Source organism: Vidua chalybeata, chromosome 9 (assembly GCF_026979565.1).
Source record: "Vidua chalybeata isolate OUT-0048 chromosome 9, bVidCha1 merged haplotype, whole genome shotgun sequence".
In the NCBI taxonomy this organism is placed as follows: domain Eukaryota; kingdom Metazoa; phylum Chordata; class Aves; order Passeriformes; family Viduidae; genus Vidua; species Vidua chalybeata.
Genome location: NC_071538.1, coordinates 4299269 through 4324916, shown reverse-complemented (window position 1 = coordinate 4324916; position 25648 = coordinate 4299269). Strand labels below are relative to the sequence as shown.

General features: G+C 40.7%; 1 protein-coding gene across 4 annotated transcripts in view; it reads right to left on the bottom strand.

Moving 5' to 3' along the window:
- The window catches only part of COP1 (COP1 E3 ubiquitin ligase), a 125450-nt gene extending 100230 nt beyond the window's left edge, over window positions 1-25220 (bottom strand). The window contains exons 1-8 of one of the 4 annotated variants that reach the window (XM_053950681.1): window positions 24653-24681; window positions 22340-22508; window positions 17955-18014; window positions 16369-16466; window positions 14931-15007; window positions 12399-12518; window positions 10377-10445; window positions 1441-1500 (exon numbers count right to left, since the gene is read on the bottom strand). In XM_053950681.1, the coding sequence (XP_053806656.1) occupies window positions 1441-1500; window positions 10377-10445; window positions 12399-12518; window positions 14931-15007; window positions 16369-16466; window positions 17955-17998 (468 nt within the window). In that variant the 5' untranslated portion in view covers window positions 17999-18014; window positions 22340-22508; window positions 24653-24681. Of the gene's footprint in view, window positions 1-1440; window positions 1501-10376; window positions 10446-12398; window positions 12519-14930; window positions 15008-16368; window positions 16467-17954; window positions 18015-22339; window positions 22509-23625; window positions 23846-24652 lie in introns of those variants that run through there. The other 3 variants (XM_053950679.1, XM_053950680.1, XM_053950682.1) reach the window with 3 other exon arrangements.
- Between the last annotated feature and the right edge of the window lie 428 nt (window positions 25221-25648).

Sequence of the window (25648 nt, the reverse complement as noted above, 5' to 3'; positions counted from 1 at the left end):
GAAGGTAAAACTGGATATAGGTCATGGCAAGAATAGTCACAAGGCAACAGGGCAAAGGTGGTGCCACAGACTTAAAAGAGGATCTGTCAGTCCTCTGTGGGACCACTGCACAAGAGATAAACTTTGCACATGAACTTGGCTTTGTCCCTCCCAGACTAAGTCACTGCTGTGTACCCAGTATGATGCTGTCTTTCATCTGTTTGGGAAATGGAAGCTATGCAGGATGCAGCAGCTCATTAGTTGAGAGGGCAAAGTGTTCCCAAGACAATTATCACTTGTGCTTTCAAATTCCCACTAGGTGCCTATTAGTTGATAGGTAGAAAGAAGGATATTTGTGACAAGAGAGATCCCAGGCTTTAGAGGTCAGAGCCAAGGTCAGCATCACACCCCAGGAATATACCACAGCTGCAACCCACTGAAATGCCTGATTAAAGAGCACAGAAACAGATAGCTGGATGCTCTTTGAGAGATTCCACAACTTTTGGGAATAGTTCCTTCTAGATCTCAAGACTTATTTTACCAGTCTGAAGAAAACACACTACGGTATATTTATTTCACCAAAGCTGAGAAGCATTTAGGAAAAGAGGTCTGAAAAAATTCCAAATAGCTATCAGATAAATGGGAATTCTTGCAGTTGTCAGTCATGTTTCTATTTTGCTAAATCATCAGCACACATATTAATTGCATGAAAAAAAATGTAACAGGCTTTTTGGAAGGCAGTTGGGAACACATACTGATCGCTCAAGATGAGCAAGCAGTGAGAAGCAGACCTGCAAACTGATTCCCAAGAAGCTTTAAGGGAATGATATTTGGAGAGGTGGCAGTCTGATGTATTCCTGAAACATCAGCTCCCTACTGCAAGATTAAATACTAGAATGGATTACAGGAAAGGACCAAGGGGAACCTAAAGACTCAGTGAAGACAGAAGGATTGCACTGATGGGGTTACAAATTCTTGGAGAATAATTCTTAGCAAAAATGTCAAGAGATTCCCATTATTAAGGAATTAAGAGAACTATACCAGGAGGTAGCAGGAATCAGTTTTGACATGCAGCAGGAGCTGGTTTTGTTCCTGCACAGTCTCTGCATAACAACCCTCTTCTGAATCCCCAACACCTCTCCATTTTAAGACTTAGATGCTGCTAAGGTTTAAACAGCCTGTAACGTACAAAAATCTTAAATTCTGATCAATATACCAGCTGCTGATTTCTAGCAACTACTTTAAAATACTTACTACCAACACAAAGAAATGATTACATAAGAGCTACCTAACTGCAGCCTGCACACATCAACTAAATGAACAAATTAAAGAGCATCATCTGTTCATTTTCCCATTAGTGACTTAAATGCCATAAATTTAACCCAGCAGCCTCACAGCAAGGCAGACAGCTTGATGAAAATGAAAAATTGCCAGAGTCAGAACAGTGTCTAGGCACCTCACCTCTACACGTTTAATATCTTCTTCCAGAACACTTAGCTCCTTCTGGATCTGCTCCAATTGCTGTGGATAAGAGAATGGGAGAAGTCTAAATCAATCTGCACTGCACCACCACCAAGATAAATTACAATCTTTCCAGAGAGGAATCAGAACTATCTTCACTGGTGTGCTACGCAATTCAAAAGTCACCAGGCAGGAAGTTCAAATGCACAGATTAACGTAAGTGTGCACACAAACCACATTCAAGACAAAGCTATTATTTTGAAACAATGTGAAACAAGAGCAGGAGGTATTTGGATGTCAATCACAGAGACCCACATTATTCAAAGTAATACTATTATGCTCCTCTAACATGTCTCAGGCAAGATGTAACTGGTTTGCAAACACTTAAGTATAGAATAACAAAGTGGTCTAGGTTAGATGGGACCTTAAAAATTATCTCGTTCCACCCCCTGCCACAGGCAGGGACTCCTTCCATTAGACCAGGTTGCTTCAAGCCCTGTCCAACCTGGCCTTGCACACTTCCAGGGATGGAGCAGCCACAGCTTCTCTAGGCACCCTGTGCCAGGGCCTCACCACCCTCAGAGGGAAGAATTTCTTCCTAATATCTAAACCCACACTCTTTCACTTTCAAACCATTCCCACTTGTCCTGTCACAATTAGAAAAAAAAAAAAAAAAAAACACAATGAAAGACAATGATCATTTCACCCTTCAATTAAATACAAAATGTTTTGCTGAAAGGTATCAAGGCTAATTCTCATCCCAGCTGTTAACCTGTCACTTGCCAATTTCAACTTTGCCATTAAGTTTCTGGATTGGAAAAAACCTGTTTTGCTCCTGGCACTGAGCGAGCACCACATGGTATCAAGGTATCACTTCTTCCAAAGGTGTGATACTTACCTTGGATTACACCATAAACTCCAGTCCATTTGAGGGCTACACCTGAAAGGGTAAGAAGGAGACTTCTCCTCTCACCAGCCAACATTTCCTTTCCCTTCTTTGTGTCACATGTAGTATCTTCCAGGTTTTTGGTCAGTTAGCAAGCTGGCTTCGCTCACCTCAAGCAACTGAAGCCACAGACTTGACAACTGTTTACACCTAAGCAAGGACATCATCTCCTTACCTGTTTATTCAGCAGCTATGTCCCACCCTAACACCCAGAGCCTAAACCCAGCCTTGCAGGGCCCAAACACACACACTCCTCTAGGTGAGAGCTCCTGACATCAGCTCCCGAGCAAGTCTGATTCACTGAGACACATAAATGTAATAAATACACAGAGAACTGAAGGTCCACCTGACCTCCTCAGCTCCCAGTAAAAATTTACAGACAACCAGCAAGGTGGCCTGTGACCAGAAGCATTTGCTGAGTTAAGTCCACTGAAAGCTTAAGCACAATACATTCTCCAAAGACAAAACGAATTTTTATACTTTCACCATTACAACAGAATATTAAATTGTCCAAATTCAAAGTTACTAGTTTGGTAAGACGTATTATTCTTAGTATGACATATTCCAAAGAATATCTGGCAAGCTACTCCCAAAGACTTATTCACTCAAGTGCTCAAGTTTGATCCTTTAAGAGGCAGAAGGTTCTGCTCCAACAAAAAGCACAATTTAAACATCTCTTATAGTAAAGTACTCCAAGTATCTGTGCACTCTGCATTAAATCTACCATTTTAATTTTCCTTTTAAACACTAACAAAAGCTTCAGTCTCTGAAAACAGGAGAAGAAAGGGCTGCTGGGTCCACACCTATTTCTAACATGGCTGCTTCTTTGAATGAGATGACATTATAAACGTATTCTAATCTCGGTACTCTGAAGGTTTCAGTTTACATTTAATTTGAGGCACAGACAGCAGAAATTTAATGGTTTAGAACTAGACTGCCACAGATAATTTACAAATCACTACACCATAACAGATAATTCCATTTTCACTTTCGAAACCTGTAGCAGGAATAGCAGGTGGTGCTACAGCTCCAAGATTAGTGGCAAAGTGACACTTGCACAGCATGGGTCCTGCCTGAACTCAGCTCTAGAAAATACCATTAGTCCCCCACATTCATAAATCCCATTTAAAAAGAAGTTACAAAACCACTTACAAGTTCCAAAATTACAGTGAGGAAGTCAGCTATTCTACAATGTACTGGCTCACAGCCAAACTGGACGTCTGAAAAATAATTGATAGTTGCTGCCATCACATAAACAGGATATTTTTTATAGGAACAAGAGCAGAGAGTTTTTATTGGCCAGCTTTCATTAACTTGCACACAGCCAAGAGCATGAGATCTGGTACTTTATCTACCAATTCTTCCTTCTAGTTACAACCTACCATAAACTTACCCAACAGCAGCAACTCTAAAAAGCAGGCAAGAGTGTTTCATGCTTGTTTTCGGAGGAGTCGTCTCATGCCATCAGCATAAAATGAATTAATGTCTACACTGAACCTTTGGTTTTTTGGTATATTAGTTGAAGTGTTTTAATCTATCAAAGACCTTAAATCAATCCACATTCATTCCAATTAAACTTTGAAAAATGAGACTACTGATTTACAATTGCCAGCCTTTGAGGGACATTTAAGGAAAGCTAAATGAATTATAGTTCTTGCAGTATATTCAGATTTAAGGACCCTTAATTTAATTTTCACTGCTGGGCACAGAAAGCAAGCCAAGTCCTGTCCCAGTGATGGGCAGAATCACACCTGGTAGGCTTTGGATTAAGTCAGCAAAAGCACTTCCAACAAACACTGAAACATATGCTTGGAGAGCACATCCAATAAACTCTCTTTTCAGACACAAATGCTGTCCCAGAAATGAAAAGGCCAATATGGACAAGGAGAAGGTCCTTAATTCAGTGGTTAAACCTCAATTTCAACTCCAGTGAATGAACTACAATAAGCAGGTATGTAACATTCTGGTCCCATTGTTCAGATATGGGCATATATACAGAAAAAATGCTACGATTTCAAAACATTTTTATAATCCTGGAAAAGGAATTTCAGATGTTCAAGAAGCTACCAAGAACTTACACAATGCTAAACACCAGGTCATGGTCATTTTATTTTTGGTTTGCCATCTACTAACAAGCCTATCTGGGTAGAGCACTAAGGTTTCATCCTGGAGCTTCCTGTTTTTCCTGGAGCAAGGACCCCTTGGGAGGCAGCAACTTCCTGCCTTGTGTTTGTACAGCACAGACAACAAGCAGTCCTCACTAGGTCTCCTGGTGCCAGTTCTAAGTGTTTGCAAAAAACTAAAAGCCCACCAGAGCCTCCCAGTGCCACAGACATAGCCTAGAAAAACACACAAGGGAAGGAGTCATAGACCCTTGACCAACTGTTTTTCCAATTCTAGAAAAAGCACAGAACAACAAAGAACAAAAAAAGAAAAAAAAAAAAAAAAACAACAAAAAGCTTTTTCTAGAAAAAGCAAAGAACAGCAGGAGTTCTTTTCTACAGAAATACTGCAAAATCGGCAACACTATTCTAATAAGCAGCTTAAACAAAGCATCTGGATTCACACTTTTTGGAAGCTCACAGGCCAGTTTATGCACAGTAACACACCTTCCAGGCTCTGATCCAGATTCCCTGTGCAGTCATCACAACATACACCATAGATCCAGACAAACAGATGAGACTATTATCAGAGGGAACATCATTTTCCCAGACACACAAAGCCATTGCTCCAACCAGGATGAGGCAAAAATTGCCACCAGAGGAGGATAAACCAGGTAATCACTGTAAATAAACCCTTAATTCTGTCCTGTGGCTTCATCCATCCAACATCAGAATCTTCCTACTTCCTGTTCTTCCACCAAGTACTGATTTAACAAACCACAGTGTAAACTTCACTATAACAGCTGAAACTTTTTTAAAGGTACCCAGTGAAATTAATTTCTATCTGTAGAATACAATACCTCAATGACAATGCACAGTAAGATCAGTTTCTCTCTGTGGAAGTCTTGTCTGCAATAATGTTTTCCATTATTGCTTTGGATGCAGAACCTTTTACAACATACAGGGCAACTGTGGCATGAAAGCCATCTTCAGACCTTAGAGAAATTTTAGTCTTATAAATTAATTGCAAATATCACTTATTTTGACAAAATACCTCCCTGTTACAATGCCTTTGCACAACTAGAAGCGGGTACAAGGCTTTTGTTAGTATGAAGACAAGAACACCTCAGTCTCTACAAGTTTAATTGGTGAAATATGGCATTCAAGCCTCTTAAACATGTGGACAGTCCATCTATAACACATTTATCTGCTGAGAATATTTCTTCTCTGATCAATACTTCCTCCAAATGATAAATGTTTCCTCACAACTGGGGAAGAGCTAACAGAAAGGCTTGAGAACATCCAGGCTGTTTAACACACAGAATTCCCAAAGGTAGGAGAAGGGATTTGCCAGGCTGATAAAGTACGTTTCACATCTTGAATATTCCTCTCCCTCATTTACGTCCTACAGTACGGAGGAAATATGCTCTGAAAGCTTAGTGATAGGGTCTGATAGAAAAGCCTCATGAGATAAGGACACCTGAGGAAGGGAACAAAGCTGCCTAAGCAATTAGACTAATTGCCTTAGAGTTTAATGTATCAGTAGTAGGTGCTTTCTTTGCAAGACCTCTCCAGTGCAACAAGGAGAGCCAGCTGTATACACTGATACCACTATGATAATTTTTAGTTTGCTGCTCACACACTCATTGCATCCTTGGGTTTCTTATCACTGCTTCTGGAGCTCACGTCTCTCATTCAGTAACTTAGAAATGCAAATAGACTTAAATACCAGGTAAGTGCAGTGGATAGGGACCAGATTACTCTAGCTATAAATTCTCCTCAGCAGTCCTGAAATGTAATCAAGACCACATGACAACAAAAGAGCATGACTGATTCCTGGTTCTGTCACCTCCTCTTGCTTACTCATTAGTTCATCCGTGTGTGAACACACAGAACATAAGGCTTGACAGGTGAAGTGATTAACACAGGGTAATGACATCCCTGGAGAACTCATGCTTAGAATTCCCAGCCATTACCCCACAATAACTAATAACTCTTCTTATTTTTAGTATCTAACATTTGAGGGCGCAAAGAACAACGATGATTCTGAAATGCTGAGCAGGCACTCAGTGCCACAAGCCTGAGACACTTCAGGATTATTTTTCTGTCCCAGGATGTTTATCAGCTAAAAAACAGCCTTATGCATTAGCAAACATAAAAGAGGCCTTGTTTGTTAGACATGAGAGACTTAACATCACATTATTAGAAAGAAGAACTAAAAATGAAGCAATATCTGCCAAGGGAAACATGAATGCACCCAAAGAACAGCACCTGTGTAGTACTTGATTTGTGATACCAATCATCAAGCTCAGTATTCTCCTTCAGTAAGCAATGGTGCTGCTTGACAGAAATTCCATCGGGTAGCTGAGCTAATAATATTTTACCATAAATTATCTATATTATCTATATGGTGTTGTCTAACTGTTTGGAGACATTAAAATTCTGACCAGACAATTAGCAAGGCCTCTTCCTTAAAGTACAGAACATAAGAGTGGGGAGAATGAACTGATATAATCAGTTTTTCTCACAATGTGTTCAAGATGAAAGAATATGTGAACGTTTAAAATTAACCAAGTTAAATCTGCAAAAGCATTTAAGCAACACAGGTATGAAAGTGAGAATTTAAAAAAGTCACAGGCAGTTGCATTTGGTTTCCCTGGAAAATGGTAATAAACACCCATCACCACCAAGATAGAATATTTCATTATTAAACTTGACCTTCCAGACTTTTTGGGTCCTTAATATCAAAAGAAGAGGACACTGGATTAAAAAAAAAATAAAATGCAGAGTGTGCATTCAATTAACTGTGCACACATATGGAAAGGCACTCAGCCATGCTAAGTTTGCCTTAGGGACAGACATCCAACTGCTGTGAATGATCAATACATTCCTCCCCTCCAAAACTATCTGTTGTTTGTGTGAAAAAGTATTTTTAAGCTTTAGCCATTTGTTTTCAATCTTTTCTAAAGTAAGACACTTTTTTTTCTATTATTTTGCCAAGGATTTGGGTTTTTTTGCCACATTGCTCTAGGTCAAAAAGAAAACAAAATACATAAACTTCAAAAGGAAAAGGGCTTGCAAACACCTTTGTGCAAAAAACATGTAGTAAATTCCAGCTTGAAAGATCAACATTTTGAAAAGTTATGAAGAGATCAAAACAGGATTTCTAATAGAAATTGTTGCAGGTGCTGAACATCACATTTATCTTCTAGAGAAACTATGAGAAGGTGGCAAAGAGGCATTTGTCAAAAGACTTGACTGCACCAATATTCTGAAGTACAAGTCTAAAAGATAGTTTTCTTCTAGCTATAAACCCACTCCAATCTACTCGGAAGTCACCATTTCATTAGTGCTAGAGAAAAAAAATCCATAACTTATGAGTGAAGTAGGCAAGAAAGGTTACAGGTGGTTAATCACCTGCTTTGAACATGGGAAATACTATACAAGTACACTAACTGAGGCAGTATCTGTATTCACTTACAAAAGTACCTTAGTCCCTATGTAAGAACTTGCAGTATGTAGTAAATGAAACCTGTTCATAAAATCTTGCAATAAATAGTATTCAAAGAGACATATTAGGAAGCAAAGTTATCAAAGTTCCATTAAATATTTAAGCCAAAAATTAGAAATAAGAACTCAGGATCATACTTTTAAAAAATCTTTATTTATTAAGATCTTTACAGCTATGGTTTACTGAGTGAAATTGCATTTACTCTGCAGCTATCTTTACTAAAACCAAGTCTGAATTAAGAAAGGAAAAAAGGTCATGTTCCTCCCCATAATAAGGCTGCTTGTGTGACTCACAATTATGGGCAATACAGGGTCCACACATGTTTCTTGAGCTCAATTCTTAAACAGTTACCTCTCACAGCATCAAAAGAAACCACAGTGAACTTCAGAAGCTCTGATAACCTTTACTGCATTATTAATATGGTCACTTAACCCCCCCCCTTCTCACCTTCCAAGCCACCCTCTCAGGCTTTCTGCAGCCTGGATACATCACCACTGTCTTTACCCAAACAGTAATTCCTCTGTTATCCCTACAATAGTCCCTCCAGAAAGGGGTGCTTGCCACAAGCTCCACCAGCTACAGGGAGGACCTTGTCCCTTACCAAAAAGGAAGCATCAATTTACTCTATGTGTAAACTGACTGCCCAAGACAGATTTTGATATGTAAAACTATCCTAAGGACTGGTCTGTATTTTGCAGGCATCTACCCGCTGATTTTTATCTTTTTTTACCCTTATCAAGTGAGAGCAAAGACTGCTACAAGTCTGACAAGTCCTCATTTCACTCAAAATAAATGGCAAGGCCAGACACTAAGCTCTGGGGCAAGGACACAACTGACAGGCCTGCACAGAAGTCTTTGGAGATGTGACAGTCTGCATTTCACACTGGAATGTAAAGGAGGGGGGGGACAAAATAACAGAGGAAGTCTTGGCAACAGAGGGAACACATAAGCAGGGACATGGAGGATCTGAAATAAACTATATTGTCCCAATTGCCTTCAGGATGTTCTGAAGGCTGTTTTCTGCCAAAAATTAAGTTGCAGCCAAAAATTAAGTTTCTTAAGCCTTAAAAGGAGATGTTATTCTTTAAAAATTATTACTAAAGCCAAAGAGATAGAGATACAGAAGCAGATGAGATGGGAAAGGTTTCCCAGGTACTGAAACTCACAGAATCAAGGCTGAAAGAGACCTTCAAGATTATCTAGTCCAACCACCACCCCAGCACCACCAAACTAACTCCTAAACCATATTCCCCAATCCATATCCAGATGCCTCTTGGACATTTGAAACTGTGACTCCACCAGCTCCCTAGGCAATTTACTCCAATACCTGACCACTCTTTCAGTGAATTTTTTTTTTTTCCTAGTATCTAATGTGAACCTCTTTTGGTGCAACTTGTGGCCATTTTCCCTCATCTTTTCACCTGAGACATGGCAGAAGAGCCTGACTCCCCCCACCAATACAACCTCCTGTCAAATAACCCCACTGAGCCTCCTTTCCTCCAGACTAAACAACCCCAGCTCCCTGAGCTGCCCTTGTAAGACGTTTTCCAGACCCTTCACCAGCTCTCTTGCCCTTCTTCAGACTTTCCACAACCCTTGTTGGTTTTGGCCGTGGATATCTGTTGGTGGACAGACTCCAGACTTGCTCTGAAATGATTCCATAACCAGACCCTCAATCCATTCTGGACAAGGCTTCTTACATCCATACATGATTTCGAGTTTGACCTTATAGTCACACTGTTGGGTCTTCTGTTCTTCACATCTTTTCTCAGAAACCATGGACCACAAGAGAGCTCATCCTTCTACTCTTTTCATGACCATTTTTCTAGGTTTCTGGGCTATTTGTGGTATTAGGGTTTATGCACTGCATGACCTTATAAAGGAAGAGTCCCAAACCATGTGTATCTGGTTATAGAACTCTCATATTCCTTGAGACACTCATTTTAGGACAAATAAGGAAGAAGCACAGAATATTAATACTTTTATGTCACCACATTAGTCATACTATTTGATAAAGTACAGGAAAAAACTTGGTAGTGAAAATAATTTCGCTCCTTCTCAATCTTTGATTTTTTTCTGTGTTGGGAAAACAATCTTCTTTCAAGAAACTGATGTTCATTTACACCAAGGAGTCTCTGTATTCCCACATGCTTCACCAGCTTGAGATGAGAAGGCAAATGATTAAAAATTGACGCTGTCATACATAAAGAGATTAATTTTCCTTCAAACCCATGTGTCCGCTGTCTGAGATTCCCCCCAACATGCCTTGAGTAATTCTTTGCAGAAATAATGCCAGGCTAACACATCATTTCAACAGAAATGCACTGGGAGAAAGCAGCAGATAGCACCTCACCGACTGAAACACAGATCAAGTTACCTCTCGTTTGTTTCTCCTGGCAACTTTAAGGAATTCCATAAGGATCTGCAATTGGGCAGCATGGGACTCCTGTAACACAGCAAATAAGGAAGTGTAACTCTTCCATGTACATCAAGAGAAACAAACACTCATTTTACACACAGAAATCTGCACAGCACAGAAACTACTTTCATTTAGAGGTTACCAAGAGAAAAACAGCTTAAGGAGGTTTTTAAAATGGTAGTTTTACTTTATCTCACAAAGTTCTGCTTAGTTCACAACAAGTTTTTATGTGAAGGCAACAGTCCTTGTAAGAGTTCTTTCTTATAAGTTGAAATGCTTTTTTCCTTGGCTACTGCACCTGAAATAGATTTTGGAATACAGGTTCCTCACAGACAGTCCTTCTACCCTGGAAGATCTTAGCATCCACCTCATTATCAGCATACTAAAGGATAAAGTATTTATATTAAAAAAAAACTTACATTTATGCTTATGTAAAAGTTACTGCTTAAGATTTCTCCAGAGTGAAAGACAACAATAAAGTCACTGATGAAACTAAACCAACCCTTTCTAATATTTTTTGTAACAGGTTATTTACCTCAGCCATCAGCATAGTATTTTCACCCAAATTGGCCAAGAACTAGACAGGGCAAGATAAAGAGAACCACAAGAGGAAAAAGAAAACAAAGAGCTATATAACAGCATTAATACAGCCCTAATCACATCCCAGCATTCCAAGTCTTATTTTCACAACCTATCAAAATATTTATTATTAAAGGATTGTGAACATACAGTCAAAAAGAATCAAGACATAGGAACACACAAAATCCAGGAAAGGAAGAGAGGATAGGGAAAGTAAAGACATTGAATGCAAAAATATTACTTTTCTACAGTTATTTTTCTACTCCCTGTGATCTGACAATAATAAGAGTGAAGTAAAGCCAGACAAGAAAAATGCTTTAAAATTATTCTTTAAATGTCAGGTGTGGTTTCACTTTTTAGGCTTAGCATTTTTAGAATATACTCATACTCAGAAATACTTATACACTCAGTCATATGCCTTCTTTGCTTCAGATCTGTCACAAATTATACAAAAAGGTTTACAGAGAAAAAAAGCTTTATTCTCTTTTTCTCCACCAAAACTTCACTGACCCACAATAAACATATTCACAAGTCTCCATGCAATAAGGCAACATAACAGTTCTGCTGATAGCCAAGCATATTTTGGGGTTAGTTTCTTTCCATCAGAACCACAAGTTATAAATATTGATACTGTAAGAGTGCATAAGTTTACATATTCCCAGTATAACTTTTCCTCACCTGTTTTAGAGCACTGACAAAATCCACCCTCCTACTCAAAGTTCACTGGGTCAAATTCTGTAATAATCCAGTCTAAATTATAAGGTCTGGTTCTCGTAACTTGAAATGAACAGCATGGAATGGCCAAATACACAAAGAACTATCCCAAACCAGCTACATTTCAATTAAATCAAAGGAACTGCTTGCTTCACATTGGCTAAATCTTCAAACCAGCTTCATAAACAAGACATCTGAACTTTTCTTTCAAGCATTAAATACTGAAAAAGCCTTCAGGAAAGGTGGTCATTCAGATTCCATTGGTTCCAGTTGAAACTAAAGGGTGTGATCCTTTCACATGCTCCTTGTGTTTATTCTTTAACCTATATTCTGGATTTCTTCATGTTTATTACTAATAAAGATCTGACATTTACTTGTGCAACAGAAAATTAGCAAACTTCTTCACGTGCTTTTCTGTGTTCTGTGAGTCATTTTCTCTTATCCTTTTCTGTTTTCCTTGCTTGTTTATACAACCCTGCCACCAACAGCATTATAAGCATGTTATGGGCATCACAGCTGAAATGTTACTTTACTACAAAGGTCAGCAAAACAGTCACCTTTTAAACACCAAAACACAAGAGAAAATACTGAAAATTCACCAACAGAATCTTGCTTCCAGGAAAAAGGTATCCAAAGGAAAAAACTCCTAAATACACAGTGCTCATTTGAATAAGAGAAACTTCTTACTGCTTCCAACTGCTTCTTTTTTTGCACCAGCAGCTCCAGCATCAGGTTGACATTGGCTAAGTCAAGATTGTCTTGATCAGTTCCCAACAAATCTTGAATTATCTGCCACCTGTGGCCATTCTAAAAAGAGAACAAGAGATGTGAGATGGTGAGTGCAAGCCATCCAGGGCTACATAAGCCATCCAACAACAGCTATTAAAAGCAACACAGCAATATTTAATTTCTTCGTAAAATTGCAACCCAGTTTTCATGCATCTAGATTCCCTGTTCTGCCATGTGTGCAGGATATGGCTCCTCTGACCTACTGTGGAACTTCTTATCTTATTTGGAATATATTCGTGCTTCATGAAAGCATATTTGCTGCCGCTGCTGGGAAAAGATTATTTCACAGCAACAATTTTATCTGATTTGTGCCCCAGCTTCTGAGAACATGTTTCTTTGGAGAGAATAAAAAAACCCTCCACATTTATCCAAGCTTTGATGGATTAAATCTGAAATACTATTATGCACCAATACCTTTTAATTTTTTAAATATCAAGTAATAGGTAAAACCCTCATGCTAAACTCAAATCAAAGAGGGTAGTATCAGCTTATTTTTCTACTGTCACCTCTCACATTACTCCTCCTAAGTGTAAGGGAAATGTGTAAGATGGGAAGAAGATGGAGCTCATCAGGTTGATCTCATTTAAACAGCTTGGAGCTACGGGGGATCCTCAAAGGACCAAAATAGTACTATACAGCCCATTATTCCCTGAAGGCTCTTTTTTTCTTATCAATAAAAAAAAAAAAGTATCTAAGTACAGGAAAACCTGAATTAATAGGTTAATGCTAGCACAGCCTTACATTAAAAAGCCTCAGGAACCAACAGGAACAGCTGAAAGGTCTAAAGAACATCTAAGAAACAAAGCTGGATTAAAAAATCCTGTCCTAGAAAAGCTATGACACTAAATCAATTTATTTAAATTGGCAAGAATGAGAAATACCATCCAGTCTAAATCAGATATTTTCTCAAGGGCTGTAGCCTTTTTGTATTAAGTACATTAAGAAAAATAAAATATGTAACATCCATATAGAATATACAACTTTTCATACAGTGCTCAACAGAACCTATGGAAACTACTCAGGCCAAAAACTCAGTTTCAATCTGGAGTAACTGAGAAAAAAACCCCGTGATTTTTAAGCAAGTGAACAGGATTTGAGACACATTTTAACAGTCTAATGCACTAGTTAATTGTACTACTGCTAAACTACTCAAATGTTCAAACATGCTTTAACATGATTTCTTAATGAGACCATGACTATTGCATTTGCTGCAATGGGTCTTGGATGACTTCCCTTAATACCAAAAGTAATACAAGGCACATTAAAGAAGGGGCACAGGAGCAACATTACTCTTTTTATAGATGTCTGTAATTTTTATTTGCTGCCAAAAGGTAATAACGTCACTGGTTTGGGCATGAAGTCATGGTAGATTGTCCAGTTATTGACAGTTATCAAAAACAGGTGCATCTACAAGCATAGCTTTCAAAGAGCAAACCCAATTTCCAAGAAGCTACTGTACATGCCTTCAGGTCAGTTTGTGTGCACTTCAAACCTTATCTGGTTTATGCATATTTTATAGTAAACATGGTATATGCATATTTTATAATGAATATAAAAACTGTGAGTAAACCAATGAATCTTTAAAGAATGCTCTTTTCAAACACTGACAGCACCAGCTTCTGCAACACAGCCCTTAAATTAATACCATTTTAATATAAGCTTTTAAAAACAGGTGTTCCATTATTTTTAATATTATTTTGCCATTTTATTTATGAATTACAAAAGACAAGGATGTCAGACATAGTAGGACAAATATTGGCTCATGTCATACATTCTTTTTGATCTTAATGCACAAGAGCATCCACAGGTGCTGTAGTGTTGTGATGCACTAAATAGGAAATTCCTACACTGTAGAGAGGTCCTGATGAACTGAGGACAGAGATCCTGCTCTGATTCTGTGACATGAAGCAAGTCTAGAAGATATCCAGGCAGTTTTATGTGGCATCTGAACCAGAATACCAGACTCCAAATGTATCTTTCTCCCTCTTGTGGTTGGTATCAGTATTCCTCCAGTCTCCCGACAGAACACAGCTTCTCACATGTGATCAGACAAGCCCGTGGCACTTCTAATCATTCACTGTTCTCATTGTAGCTGTAATTTCCAACACTCAACGAAAATTATTACACTTTAATACAAATTAATACACTTTAAACAAGTGTACTTCCATGGGCAGTTTCCCAGGTTATATGCAGTACATCAAAGGACACTTGCCTATGCTAACACAGCTTCTCTCTACACATATTGCTGGTGGGAAGAACTGCAGTTAACAAGGTAGAGGGGATCTACTGCCACTGATACTGGTATTATTCCCTCTTAAAGCAAGTTAAAGCATCAGCTCAACAGTACAATCTCTTGTCACTTAAGTCATGTAATTACATATGCAGCACAGAATCATTAATGAAATATAAAGTAAAAAAGTTGGAACATACGGTGCTACTCACTGAATGGTCCAGTTTGAGTCTTTTCTCCTCAGATCTTTGCTTCTGTTTAAGAATTAATTCATTAACTAAAAAAAAAAAAACATAAATAAGATGTCAAAGAGAAGGATTTAAACTTCACCAAACCAGTATGTAAGATTCTACCTCATTATATTCACTTTAGTTACTAATTCCACAGTAAGATAGTTTTCAGTAATTAAGACAATAGAATAAGTTTCCACTTTTTTCCCTTACCACTTTATTCCTTGGTGGTTTTTTTGTAACATATATAAAGATTTTTTAAAAAATCATCAATACAAAGCCTACACATTCTCCAGATTGATTCAGTTCTTTTTCCTAAACACCCACGGCTCCTTGAGAAAGTTTTTCAACTCCAAGGTAAAAGCATATCACAGAAGAGCACAAGGGAGATAAATCAAGTAATGTTCTATTATAGGCCAAAAAAATAAGCATAGCTGAATAGAACAACTTTTTCCTTGAATCATCACGTGCATTTCTAAAGATGTATTTTTGCTATAATTTAATTTTATGCCAATCTGGAGAATGCAAAGAGAAAGATAACATCAACCCTTTGCACACATATACACACAAGCTCTTTCCCCTCCAACACATACCTCAAATTCCCAGACACAGAAGTGTGAAAACACTCTTTGGCCCACCATGTACTCCAAGACCTGCCTCAGCACTATCTCCAGCACAACATGATTAGGTCTAAATCAGGATACCCATTTCTGAACCACTCCTTGGCTACTGTAGCTTTTCAGACATTTATTATTAAATCAGTATCTCAGCACATGAAATCAACATTTGCTCTAATTTGCTATTTCACAATGCAATGTGTTTCCTTTAACTACATTTTAACTTAGCTACATACATAATTCCACAAAATTAAGTTTTAAAATTTATTTTCACCTAGCAACATGTACTCCCTCTTTAAGAGGCAATTAGGATTGCATGTAGGTATATGTATGAATATTTTCTCTGTATCTAATTTTACACCTACATCCATCATGTGGGCCTCACTACTGCAACCAAAATAGCACAGTATCTAATACAGCCTCCACACTTTCAGAGTCCAAGCTTTGTAAACAGGGCAAGTTCTTCATTATTAGGCAGACAAGAGTGCAAGAAAATAAAAGTAAAGAGATTCACATCCCTAGCCATAAGAAAAACAGCTTTGCTTTTCTTAGTATGGAAACAGCAGCAAGTTAATCTCACTACTGTCACTAAGCACATAGGACTGCTGGAGGCAGCGCAGTATTAACAATTTAGAGTACTAACCTTTTTTACATAAAAATGACAACCAAGGGGATGCTATTTGGATTTTATTTTCAACATCCAGAAGACTGTCATTTACAGGACAAATTTACAAGTGCCTGCCTTCCTTAATAACTAAGAGGTTTCTCATGCAAACAAGCCTAAAGCTCACCTAAGAAGTTGGGATAAAGATGATCTATGTTGTCCACAACATAGTTGCATTTGGGACATCTGTTATTGTCCTCCAGGCTCTGGTGAATACATTTATAGCTGTTCAAGAACAAAAAACAAGAAACAAAACAAGTGAGCCCACACGAAGGAACAAAACATAAGCACAAGGTAAATAATAGCAGCCTTAGGCAAGGTTCACTGTTTGTGTTGCCAGCTAAAAGCTGTGCTGCCAAGAACCTACAGTGGAGTCAAAATGTTCCAGTGTTTGAACTCAGAGTGTGCTACAGCAGAAAGCAAAAGTTTCTGGCAAGGATTACAAAGTTTAGTCAAGTACTTCACTCTTATTTCCCTGAGGATTACTGCAATGTGGATACTCCAGCCACAATAGCATATCAAATTCATGCTCCCCACCACTTCCACAGGCAGAGGAGGTAACAAACAGATTGAGTTACTCAGAAGCAACTCTTCTAGATTAGCTGAATACTTAGCAATCAACATTAAAAGCATTTTAGGTAATTGAGCAGAGGAAACACCTTCACCAACTTCTCATATTTCCCCCCACATCTGCTTTTCTCACTATCAGTGACTTCGGAGGTGCTCACTCTTGAATTGAGGGACAGAGGAATGAGAAGATGTACTTTAGCATCAGGTTTAAGCATCTCACTAAGAACCTGCTTGATATCAGCTCCTGATAGAGACACCAGATAGTAATGTTGCTCCACTCCTCCTAAATAAAGGTATTTCAGTGCTTCTCATCTTGGACCTCTAAAAAGTTACAAGTCACAGCAATAGAGTGTTACCACAGAGGGCACAAAATTCACTGTTATCTTACCTGTTGCAAATCAAAACTCTTCTGAGAGTTACCTGAATCTGCTTGAGAAAGTACTTTATACTACTATAATATTACTTCTTACAAGGTTTATTTCTAATCAGCAGATGCCATAGGAGTATAACATAGACAGGACACTATAGGACATCATGGTTCAACATTTATACCAATCCCCAGAGAGGAGAAGTAGCAAGTGGTTCCAGAAATGCCCGTAGAGGGTTCTTGCACTTCTCCATGAAACATTTGCTCTTCATGACAGCCAGAGATAACACACTGAAAAGTAAGTGGGGCCAGGCCAATTCAATATAACAGGAAAGCCTGAAGCATATCCTCTCTTACAAGTTTTAAAATAATTGCAATATACAATGTACAAGCCACTTCAAACTGTGCACAGTCTTGCACAAAGGCAAGGAGGAGCTGCCAACATTGCTCTCAACACCTCTGTACAGGTGATGCCAATAAAGGTAAATTAACTGTTCTGACTCTGGATAGTGGGTGTTACCAGCAGTTTATGAACATTCTGTTTCTTTACAGAGGAAATATGGTGGCACAGCACTATTTGTTAAAGATACTTGGATTTTTTTCTTTTTATCTAACAGGTACCTATTTTTTAAAAATTTATTTTTACCTCCTCCTTCAGTGTAGGGACAGAAGACAGAAAAGAAACAAGCTCAGAATGAAAGAGAATGACAGCAACACCTGTCTGCACATGCTGTAAGGGATGGACATTTTAAGCAATACAAGAAACCAAATATTACCAGAAGCTGTGTCCACATTTTGTCATGTAGGCTTCCTCAATCATATCAAAACAGATGGGACTGAAAACAAAGCAAAACAAAAATCAGAAAGATGTCTTTTTTATGTTAAAATACGAAGAAAAGTATTATTAACTCAAAGCAACCATCTAATTATGCATAGGTAATAATCTCCTATATGTAAAATGAAAGGACATACTGGTGCAACAGCAACCAAGCAGTATAAAGATCAAAAGGGCAATCCACAGGTCTTTGAACTCTAAATGATACTGCAGTTTGCTACAATTAGAAACCAGTAAGTGTTCACCCTTAAGCTTTTAACACCTGCACACAACACAAACCAAGCCACAGAATCTTCAACAAGCAAGGCTGCAGAAGAGTCTTCTAACTATCTGTACTAGGGTTCAAACAAAACGTAAAAAACCCTGATTTTTTTACATGAATAGACAATGTATTTATAAATTATACCAGAACTAGTCTCTCCTTTTTTTTTCAGACACTAGCTATCTATAATTTTTAAAGAGGCAGAGAAGATCAGAAATAGCAATGATGCCATGAGAACAAGGACTAATAAATGGGTGGAGAAGGCACAAACGAGGGGGTGTGCCTGCAGGAGAGCAGGATGAAACCAACAGGCAGCAGGTGACACCAAGCCAAAGATGGGAAAGGTAGAATAACTAGTTAGCGACCAGAGCACTGCCAACTCCCTGCAAGGGATTGCCAAGAACCAAGCAGGGACCTGAAGAGAAGGATGTGCAAGCAAGCAGTGCTCCACAGGAACCTGAGAGACAGGAATCCAGTGAGATGGGCAGTGGAAGAAGCCTGGCTCCTCTGTCTGTGACATGTTCGAAAGGAAAATGAAACACAAATGAAAGAAAAGGAAAGCTGCATCCATCGTACTTCCAGTGACTCCTGTGGCGGCTGTCCCTGAAAACTGGTGGGATCTGCTGTCACATACATACTCATCTCCAGGTCTTGGCCAGCTATCCAGCAGGATGGTATGGGCAGCAACATCACAATTCTGCCTATAACACATGGATCAGCTGTGTAACAACCTTCAGCTTGTTTTCAATGCCTTACAGAGATCCAAACGCTCCTCTCACTCCCTCAAGTCCACACCAATCTCAGTTCTGAGAGGCTTTCACCAGCACTTGTTTTCTTCAGAAACAGCCTCCTCCCACCTTCTGCCAACAAGACAGTTCTCACCGAACGAGCTGTTAATAAACTGTTAACAACTTCTGCAAAGCAGGAAATTTTTTTGCATCCAAAACCCAGATGAAACGGAAAAAAGCAATGCTTGTCTGAGCAGGGGAGGGGAGCATATCCACAGAAGGCATTCCCCCATTCTGTAGTCTATTTTAGAATATACTAACATATACTCTATATACGTATAGTTGTTAACCCGTTAGAAAACAAATCTTAACAAAAACAGGAGAGAGGAAGCAACTCTTAAATACTTTTTAAGTACATAGAGGCAAAGCTGTGGCCCCTGCTAAAGCAAGCCCCTGCTCTGAATCACCATAGTAGAAAACACAGCTGTCATGAAAGTTTTGTCCAGCCTAACATACAAGCCAGGTTATCCTAAATATTCCACCAAATCACCTGTACAAACACAACGTAAAGGCAAACGAATCAAACCAGAATACTACTCTCTGAACCAACTGAGCCATCTCAAACGAGGCCTCAAGAATAATTAACATACATCTGTCCCTCTTCCACCCTGACAGACCTTTTTCTACACTTGTCTTGAGTAGCACCAACTTCAGGAGTCCAAGTCACCTTTTTCAAGTTATTTAGTTTCAAGGCACTGCTTAGTCAGAATAAATCACAAGCAAACTCAGCCAGCACGGGCTGATTATTAGCAGGAGAATAAAGTATCTCTGAATTCTGTTAGCTGGACTTTAAAAGAGGAAGTCAAAGACTTAGGGTTAGATGAGTATCTGAGGGTAGTTTCTCCCCACTGGCACTGGTGATGAACGGTTTAACTTCTTCACCTTCTTCTATTCACACTGTATAACTGAGGTATATGCTCTGTCATGCTAGAAACTGCTATTCCCCACAGAACAGAGCCAGAGGTGATGCCCTAATGCCCTGCAGCAATCAACAAGGCTGTAATGCTCCTCTGTCTGCAGGAGAAGATCATAAATTAGAGCTAAAATAGGAAGATTACTTCCTAACATGCCAGTCACACGAGATCACTGTTCCCACACTACTCCTTCATACCAGTTTGACTGGAGAAGTGACAAAGCCAAAACAGTTGAGAAAAAACAAAGCAAACAAATAGAGCTATTCAGTACCAAGGACATCATTAAAGGTACTGAAGTTTCCATTAAGAACTGTTTCCCCTGAAATGCTCCCTGATTTACAAGTGGAAACAAGACTGATATAGTTTAATACATACTGAAGCCAAGCTGACTGCAACACGTAAAAGTTGCTACGCAACAGTCGTCTGAAACTAATCTAACACCAAGGGAAAGTTAAGAAAGAAGTGGAGCGATGGGGACTTGCGACATATTACAGTTTGTAGCATACACTGAAACAGAGAAGCAGAAGTATGGTGAAATCAAGGCTTCTGTCCATGAGGTAGCTTATTCTCTACTTGTCTTAAGCAGCAGAGTCAGGTTAAAAGGATGCAAATAACTTCAGCAAGTAAAAAATGTCACTGATCTCTGGGAAATAAGGCATCACTATTATCTAATAAACACTATTTTTTAATCCAGCACTGCAAAGGTTTACCATTCTTTCTCTGCAGGGCAGACCTCAAACATTTTAAACACCTACTTTAATCAAGTTCATGGCTCTAAGTTTTACCAGTTGTTTTCCAGGCACCTCTCAAGAGTACTAATGTCACCCTACTGCTACACCAACACCTGGCTGAAGTGATCACTATATTTAAACACACTTCAACAGCAAACAAGATTTATTATAGTGCCTGCCTTCTATTCAGCTCCTCTCTGGTCTAATCAGAGATCAGGACTTGCTCCAGGCTCTTGCTTCCCATGGAAGGTGGCCAGGTTAAAGATCACTATGAAGCTCTAATATAATAACAGGTAGTAAGACTCCTTGTACATGGTATGCAAACAGCCTGCTGTGTTTTTAGTTTGTGACTTCAAGGGCAAATTTGCAATATTCCTTACTAAAATTACTTTCCAGACCACAAAAATGGAACAACTACACTCAGCCCATGCCTGGATTAACAGGTAACCAGCTGAGGAAAGAACTGGTTTTAAAAACCCATGAACCTGCAAGTCAGGTGGCATACAGCCCTTCTCACAGCTGAGCTGTGGTACTGGGTGCTGATCTCCAGATCAGCATGCAACAGCCCCTCTTCCATACATGATTTGTGCCAGAGCTCAGAAACAAGGACTGGTGTGAAGCAGCCACTGAAGAGACAGGTAAGATCCAGCCCATTCAGGGAGCTAAGAAGATAGTAACTCGTTTTAAAGAGGTTTAGTCAACCACTAGTTGGGAGAGCTAATACAAGGCCCGGGAAAAATAAGCAATTACATTGCTGGGGAGCAGAAAATAATCTGATTAGAGAAGTCCCTTTCAGACATTCTCCAGGCAAGTGGAAAGACACCTGGCTACAGAAGCAGTACAAAAATACCTTTATATTCTGCAGCCTGCACTAAAAGAAACAAAGTTTTTCCTTTTTATAATAAAGTTGTCCACTAAGTCAGACCTATCTGCAGTCCTGACTGGAGTTACACATTTTCAGGCAGAAGGTGACATACACCACAAACAGGACACACTTGCAAACTCCTGAGCATACACTTGCTAAACATTTCACAAGCCAAAGCAGCAACACAAGACAATGTTTACCCTAGAGCCTCTGCCTCACTTGAGACAGTGCTTTCAGAAGACAAGCAGGGAGGTCACACATGTTAATAATACTGAGGGAATTTGCACTTGCTCCTTGATGTTCCAAACTCACCCAAACTTCTTTACTCTTTCCCACCTTCCACCTGGAACAGGCATAACCTACCACTGAGTTTACAGCTGTGGCTAACAGCAACTTACAGTTCATGTTCAGAATAATTATCAAGTGCTCTCTGCATCTGGCAGCATCTTGAGTTATCCTTACAGAGGCAAAAAGGGTATGGGGGAAGACTTCTGTTTCTCACATTGAGATATGTAAAGCTTGTTTAAATCAATTATTTAAACTAACACACACCTGCCTTCTTGGACATTGCTCAAAACTGCAGAGCTGCCCAGTTTGGTTTATTTCTACATAACTGTATTGCTAACTCAAATTAAAAAAAAGACAGATACTGTTATTTGATGCTAGAACAATAATAAGTAAGAACAAGCCCTTTAGCCCACAGAAATACAGAGCAGTGAAAAACCCAAGTTAACTATAACCATTGTCTGCTCATAAAGCTTCTGACCTGCACTTCAGTATGCTCAATGTGGCTCTTGTAAATACTAAGAAGAGACATTTTGCCCTGAGTACTACTGGGCTGATTTCTTTCCTCTCACTTGTTCAGTCAGTAGTGCTTCTCAATGAGGAGAAAACAGCTAATTACAGGCTCTCCTTGAAGCATGCACAGTACTTACCTGCAGAAAAACGAAAAAAAAAAGCAAGAACCTCAGCTTTCTGAACCACCTAAAACTACATCAAGTGTACAAATTGGTTATGGTGTAATTTCCTTTCCAAACCCCTCATTTCTACAACAGACAACAAAATAGGACATGAGAGCTGACTGGAAAGAGCAGGGAGCCATGCTGGCAGAGCTCTACTGTCACAGTGTAAGAGCAGAGGGAACAGAGGAGAATGGGCACTTGTTATTGTGTTCATATCCAACGACCAGAAAACCTGTGAGAAACCAAGCTCACACCAGGAGCTCTTAAATCCACCGAACATGGCCTAGAACCAGAGCAGGGCATCAGCTGATGACAGCAGTCCTCTCATCCCTATTCTGCTACTGGCAAACTACTAACTACAGTAATAAGCAGTAATTTTTGACTATTACTTATTCCTAACAAGAATTACTTACTGTTTTTTCTGCTACTAACTTCTTAGCAGCTCCAGGTTTTCACTTCAGTAGCAAAGGTGTTTCCTATCAACTCTGCTAAACACTTTACAAGCTGTAAAGTTAAGTCTACAGGGTTTTGAGACAATACCTGTCCTCTGGGAGATGCCTCACATCCAATCTTCACCTGTATATCAGAGCTTACGTTAGAGCTATCAAAATCATCTTGGGAGCAGTGGCCCACTTATAATCTTCTTTTTTTTACTATTGCCTTTCCATACATGACTTTGCTACAACTTGATCTTTTTCCCACTACCTCTTCCCTGTTTGCCTTTCTCAGATGCAAACACCTAACTTTACTTCCTGTTCTCACATTTTAGCACATCCAGCCAGCTACAAAAATCAAACCTACTTCTTGTGTTGGGACGTTTGAAACCCGCCAGCAACAGGTTTTCTTCAAAACTACAAATTACCAACAGTTCTCAAACCATGGGCCTCAGTTTGCCAATTATGTTGAAAAGTGATTTCCAGCTATGAGCTACAGTTGGATGGCTGGATGCTAGAAAACAACAGCTGTAAAATCTTTAGACCATCACAGAAGAAGTTCCCTACTAATCTGGTTTTAGGTGCCTGCCTGATACAAAACTTGTTGCTGTTTCAAACTAGACAACCTTTCCCAGCAAATGGGCAAACCAAGCCACCTTTGCTGGAGCTATCAACCATCATGAGGCTTCTTGGAGTCCCTTCCAGAGGGGCACTTAATCCTTTGATGAATCCTCTTGCAAAGATGAGAGGGCTCCAGACCACTCGAGGTCACATTGTCCAGGAAAACAAGGCAGTTGCTGTGTTGTCAGAACGCTGTGAGGAAACATCTCGTGCTGCAGGGCCTTTCCAACAACTTGGGTGCACTCAAGGAGGAACCTGCCAGGAATAACCTGATTTTGCTTAAAAATAGAGAGGGTGGATGCAATGTTGCTACATCGGGCCAAAACCAGAAAAGACCTCTGAGATCATCAAGTCCAACCTATGACCCCACACCACCATGTCAACTAATGGTGTCAACTAACTGAGTGCTATGTCCAGTTGTCTGAATAGCTCCAGGGATGGTGACTCCACCACATCCCTGGGCAGCCCATTTCAATATATAATCAACCCTTTTAGGAAAGAATTCTTCCTAACATCCAATCTAAACCTCCCCTGGCACAGCATAAGACTGTGTCCACTTGTCCTGTTGCTAGCAATCAGAGTGGAGAGTCTGATCCCCACCTGGCTGTAACATCTTGTCACGGAGCTCTAGAAAGTGATAAAGTCCCCCCGCAGAGTCACTCCTCCTCCCTAGGCTACTCATCTCCCCTCCCAGCTGGTCCTGGTGCTTCAGCCCCTTCCCCAGCCCCGCTGCCCTCTTCTGGACCCGCTCTAGGAGCTCCACGTCCTTCCTGAATTGAGAGGCCCAGAACTGGACACAGGACTGGAGGTGTGGCCTCACCAGAGCCCAGCACAGAGGGACAATCACTTCCCTACTCCTGCTGGCCACACTATTTCTGATAGAGGCACAAAAGAGGGAAAACCCCTAAGCCACAATCCCCGGAGGGCAGCAGCCGTTCCAGCGCCAGGAGGGGCTGCCGGCTGCTCCCTCCTCCTGCCGCTATTCCACACTCCCCAGGCTTCCCGACGGCATAGCGGCGCCCGGGCTTCCCCCACCGACATATCGCGACATATCGCGCTCACCACACGAAGTCGTTGCTCTTGTCCTCGTAGGAGTTAATGAGCCCGTTGCAGAGCGGGGTGAGCAGCGGCCTCTTCCTGCCGCCGCCCCCCGGCGCCGCGGAGGAGCCGCCGGGCCGCGCCGCCCCCGCCGCCAGCCGGGCCAGCCCCGCGCCCGACCCCGACACGGCGGCCGCCACCAGCACGGGCCGCGCCGCCGCGCCGCCCGAGGAGGACGAGCCGGGGGCCATGGACGCCGAAGAGGAGGAGGAGGAGGAAGAGGAGGAAGAGGAGGCCGGTGTGGCGGCGGGCGGCACGGCGGGGTGCGGCGGGCGGCTGCCCGACATGCCGAGGCCGGGCCGGGCCGGGCGGAGCGGCCTCAGCGCATCCCCGTGCGCGCGGGGGAAAAAATAAAGTTCCTTCAAAGAAAGAAAAAAGGGAGGAGAAAAAAAAATGAAAAATGAAAAAAAATCCTACAATTAAAAGAAAAGGAAAAAAAAAAAAAAACCAAACCAAAACGGCAGCCCCGGCGCGGCGCTTGTTCAAGCTTTATTGACAGGCGGACAGCACGGCCGCGCGTGCGCGGGGCGGGGCCGCGCCCCTGAGGGGCGGGGCGGGGCGGAGCCGGGCCGCGCTCCCCTCACGGAGCGGCAGCAGCCGGGGCTGCTGGGGGTTGGGGTTTTCCTCCCGCAGCCGCCGGCTCGGAGCGTGGGCCAGGAGCTTCCAGCTGCGCCTGAAGCTGCTCCCCCTGACACCACATCTAGTGGTGCACAATCTTGAGGCACAAGTCTGTTGAGGAGCGGCTGAGGGAGCTGGCGGGGGCTCAGCTTGGAGGAAAGGAGGTTTCAGGGGAGTCTTCTCGTTCCCTGTGACCACCTGACAAGAGGTTGTGGCCTGGTGAGGGTGGGAATCTACTCCTAGGCAAGCAGCGATAGGTTGGAAATAGTCTAAGCTGTGCCGGGGGAGGTTCAGGCTGGACATCGGGAGGAATTCTTTCACGCTAAAGGGTGATTATGTATT